This window comes from Oreochromis aureus, linkage group 9 (assembly GCF_013358895.1).
Source record: "Oreochromis aureus strain Israel breed Guangdong linkage group 9, ZZ_aureus, whole genome shotgun sequence".
Lineage (NCBI taxonomy): Eukaryota > Metazoa > Chordata > Actinopteri > Cichliformes > Cichlidae > Oreochromis > Oreochromis aureus.
In genome coordinates this window covers 11,665,836-11,670,370 of record NC_052950.1, presented here as the reverse complement: position 1 = coordinate 11,670,370, position 4,535 = coordinate 11,665,836, and the positions used below count along the sequence as shown (strand labels likewise).

The 4,535-nt window shown below is 37.0% G+C and overlaps 1 protein-coding gene across 1 annotated transcript; it reads right to left on the bottom strand.

The window, feature by feature from the left end:
* Positions 1–4,202, bottom strand: LOC116329908 (sialoadhesin-like). Its single transcript, XM_031752041.2, has 7 exons — positions 4,184–4,202; positions 3,570–3,953; positions 1,789–2,094; positions 1,446–1,706; positions 1,205–1,292; positions 1,056–1,095; positions 1–261 (listed from the first exon to the last, which is right to left on the bottom strand). Exons 1-7 carry the CDS (start codon positions 4,200–4,202, stop codon positions 1–3), a joined length of 1,359 nt encoding a protein of 452 aa, XP_031607901.2.
* Between the last annotated feature and the right edge of the window lie 333 nt (positions 4,203–4,535).

The following is a 4,535-nucleotide window of genomic DNA, read 5'->3' as shown; positions in this document are numbered from 1 at the left end:
TTATTCCACTGCAGTTCTCAATTTTTCTTCAGTAAAAAGTTCCTCATGGCCATGAGCTCTCTGTGTTGAGCTGTTTTCTGGCTTGTTGACTTTCACCTGTGCATACACCGTATCCTGCTGCTCTCCTCTGTCCCGCACTGAGTCAGAGGGCACTTCGTATCCCACCGTAGAGAAATTGATCTCTCCGTAATGGATGTTTTCTTCCTCTCCTTCTGTTTTACTTGCTGGCTCTTCATCAACCCGATGTTCAGTTATTTGAATCTGTTGAAATAAAACAACAGAAGGTTCTATGATTCTGTGAGTTGGGTCAATTCTTATTCATGTTTTTAGATATTTTACATTAACCTTCCTTTTTTTCTTGTATCAAAAATGGCATTAAAATGTGTTTAACAACAGAAAACCCCTTAGATGTTGTTTTTTCAAATTCAAATGTTATAACAAAAAATGGCAAGATAACATAATCCACACCATCATATGACAACTAGAGCAGCATGGCACCACTAAATGTCACAGAGATGACTCTACAACAACAATATATATGAAGCATTGTGACCACATTCCAGGTATACTAATGCCCTGTCATAAGAGAGGTCTGGGACTATTGAGTGAAGCGGCTGCCATAACTCTACAACCCTAGCACTGAAGTAACAGTCAACAGGCAGCTGGTTCCATTCAGACATAAATGTTCATTCCATGTCTTTAAACAATATTCATTTTGTTGTGTGTTGCTGTACAGCAACACATAATATGGCAGCTTTCTTAAGATAATAATGAGTGGTGTCAACTGGATGAAGCAGTCATTCTGCACTGTGAAAAAGGAAAACTGATATTCACATATAGGGTTTTTTTCATGCAAAATGGTGTTGGTATTTAAAATTAAATGGCTTTATTTTAAATCTTTGGTGATAATGGGACAATTATGACCCTGAGAGCCAAGTGTCCCAAGACAACAAAAGGGTTAAAAAGTTAGACCTCTCTCATAGAAGTATTACAGTAAATACTTATCTGAAGAGTCAGGTAACACTACAGGTAGTGTTGTATTTCTGTTTTCTTACCTGAGTCTGTTGTTGAATTTGATGCTTTGACTTCAACCACCTGGAAGACGTCAGAGACAGTTGTATTAACTATATTCTGTCTTTTTTATGAGGTAAAAATAAAATTAACTAACTGACTCATGTGTTTTGCTTAGATAGATGATACTTACCAAACAAAGACAATCAAACAGAGTAAGATTAAGAGTACAATGATCCCAATGATTCCTCCTATACGTGGACACTGGGATGAAACATGACCTACAGAAAACAGCAAGTAAAAAACAAATAGAGCATGATTTAATATTGACACATTGATCCAGGCTTGTTCACAACCTGAAGTTAGAAGAAAGAAAAAGAAAAAAAAGGAACATTTTGGAGAATATCTAACACATTTATGACTTTAGCCTTTACCTCCAACAGTCACATGAATCTCTGCTGATGTCTGATTACCCAGATCATTAGTGGCCACACAGTAATAAACTCCTCCATCTGTTACATTGAAGCTGTAAATCTCTCCTTCAGATACTTTCACAGCTCCATCTCTGCTCTTCTTGAACCAGGTGAAGCTGCTGACTGGAGGTTTGGCTCTGCTGGAGCAGGTCAGCTTCACCCAGCTGCCTGCTGACACCAAACCTGATGGACTGATGGATGCTGAGGTGTCTTTAGGAGCATCTGGAGAAAAAAAAAAAGACATATCCCATAAATCATGTTGTCCTATAGGATTCAGTTCAACAACAAACTCTGATTGTCTTACATGAAACACTGAGAGTCTCTTCTGTCTCTGCTGTCTTGGTGTCTTTTCCTTGGTTCACAGGATATCTGGCAGAGCAGCTGATCTTCTTTCCATCATCTGTGTCTGACAGAGTGATGGTCTGCTGGATTTTAGTTGTAAAGCTTCCATCTTTGCTTTCCTCTATTTGGTTGTGAGAGTCTTGTGTGAGATTCCAGGTGAGTTGAGGAGGGGAGTGTGGACAGGGAGTGAGAGCTGAGCAGGTTATAGTGACAGACTCCTTCTCCTTCAGATCATCTGGGATTGTAATATTGGGCCTCCAAGGAGAATCTGTGGTTTCACACCAAAAACAGATTGTACACTGATAATACAGTCAAGAAAAAGATACAAAAAAGTGACAACATTGAATAAAAACAATATAAGTTGTGACAATTACTGATTACTCCCAGATGTGTGCTCCTCAAACAGCAGCACATCATTCCACGATTTAAAGACCCAGCTGAGAAACAAAGTCATTGACGTATTATAGTCTGAAAGGATTACAAAACCATTTCTAAGGCTTTGTGATGCCGCATGAACCACAGTGAGAAGCATTATCCACAAAATGGAGAAAACCTGGAACAGTGGTGAAGTTTCTAGCCAACCTTTCAAAATTACTCAAGAGTGTATTTATGATTCATCCAGGAGTTCACAAAGACCCCAGAACAACATCCAAAGAACTGCAGGCCTCCCTTTTCTCAGTTAGGGTCGGAGTTCATGATTCAACAATAAGAATAAGCAATTGGGCAATAAATGGTCTCCATGGGAAAGTTTAAGGAGAAAACAAATAGAGCTAACAGAACACAAAGGCACAACTTACATCTGCCAAAAATACTCTTTCAAGTAACAAGATGAAACTTGAAATTTCCTGTTACAACAGGCATTAAACTAACAAAGCATTTCATCAAGAGAACATTATACCAACAGTCAAACATGGTGGTGGTTGTGTGGCAGTCTGAGGCTGCTTTCGGAAAATGTGGTTGTGATGTGTTCTTAAAGAAAGTGCCATTTTTCATACAGGGTCAGATAGGTCTGCCTTAACCCTATATGTCCCCAAATACATAAAATCACCATTAAAAAGTGAATTTCTGAATTTTCTCAGGTTATATTTGTTTAATCGTGAACTTTATTTCATTTCAAACATGCAGAAGTGACAAATACACAAAACCTATTTAAGTTTTTAATCACTAAAAGAAAGGATTTCTCCTTTTGCGTCCCCTCTAAGTGCAGGGAATGTTGGGAAAGAGATGTAAAGATAGATTTGTGTCAGGAAGTTAGTTTGTGTTGATGCAGCAGTAACTTGTGAAGGAGTCACTACTTATTCGTTTGAATGATTTCTTCTCTTTGATTTTTAATTTCCAGTTTTCTTGCAGTTTTGCTGAAGTTGTGTTCATTTTTAAAGGCTTTGCACAAGCTGATTAAGGTCTTCTGAACAAGCTGGTATTGACCTCAAGGAGGTTTGAGTAATATGGTAAATATATCTGTTGACAGTGTGCAGTACAGTACAGACTGTTAAAACCTATGTTTACTGCAGAGCACTGTTAACAACTTTTTAAAATTATTTTTGACTGAATCCCAATTTTACTGTTCACAATAAAGAATACAAAATATAATCTAATATTCTGCATTCCAGTTCACTTTACAGTTGTGGTCAAATAAACAGGGGTGATATCAGCCTGTTTATTTGACCATAACTGCTTTTGATGTTTAAACTGCTAATGATTAAACTTTATATTCTTAATAAGAATGAAATGAAACTCTCTTACCTTTAATTGTTATTTGAACAGATTCACAAGCAGCTGTTGCTCTGAACGGCCAGTTCATAATTCTGAAGTAGTATGTGTTTGTATAATTTGTGGTTAAATTGGAAAACAGAGTGGTGCAGTTTTTCTCCTTCAGGTTTCCTGTAATCTTCATTGGATAGATGTTAACTGTCCCACTGCTGTTGAAGATCACGTTTTCTGGATGAGCATCAATGTTGTTATCATGTTTAATCCAAACTCCAAAAACTGATCTTGTGCTGTTAAACTTTTCTGTTCCAGTTTCACTAAAGTTACATGGGATTTGTAAGCATGATCCACTCAGAGCCTCCATGTCTGTTGGTGCAGTGATGAGCAGGTTTGAATCCTGAGGACAAGCAGCCAAAGAGTCTGGGAATCCAGAGAGCAAAAAATAAAAGTTGTAAATCTAAAAGAAGAGAAAATTCATATTTACAAAACTGACTTTAAGTGTCATGGGTTTGCTTTTTTCTCCTGTTCTGTCCACACCTTCAGTATAAAATGTTTTACTTAACTTACAAATATAAAATGTGTGACTTTGTAAAGTGTCTCTATCTGCACTGATCTGTCAGACTGTAAATGACTGAAATGAGACGACTCACTTGGAATAAAGAGTAACATGATGTTCACAAACTGGGCTGTCAAAAAACTCATCACCTGTATAAAGAAAATACATAATTACACAAATAAAATATCAAACCAGAAATTATCTTTTATAAGGTGTTTGGGGTTTTTGTAATATGCACAGTTGCTCAAATTTTAAAACAAATGTCTTACCTAATGATCAGACTGCTACAGAAGAGAGACAACAAAGTAAAAGTCAATGTGTGATTTCAGCAGAAACAGAGCGAGTGAAACACTTCTCTGTTTAGATGTTGTAATGTCAAAGCAAAATTTAGTATTCTGTCTTTCTTTAATCAGTCAGTCTGCTTTTTATGTTCCCATCATGCACTC

What these genes read in the sequence shown, in the direction of transcription:
- LOC116329908 (XM_031752041.2), bottom strand. An exon ending in TGTTTGATTGTCTTTGTTTG is followed by an intron (nt 1,096 to 1,204) that starts GTAAGTATCATC and finishes GACGTCTTCCAG; the next exon opens with GTGGTTGAAGTCAAAGCATC. An exon ending in AAATTCAACAACAGACTCAG is followed by an intron (nt 262 to 1,055) that starts GTAAGAAAACAG and finishes TTATTTCAACAG; the next exon opens with ATTCAAATAACTGAACATCG.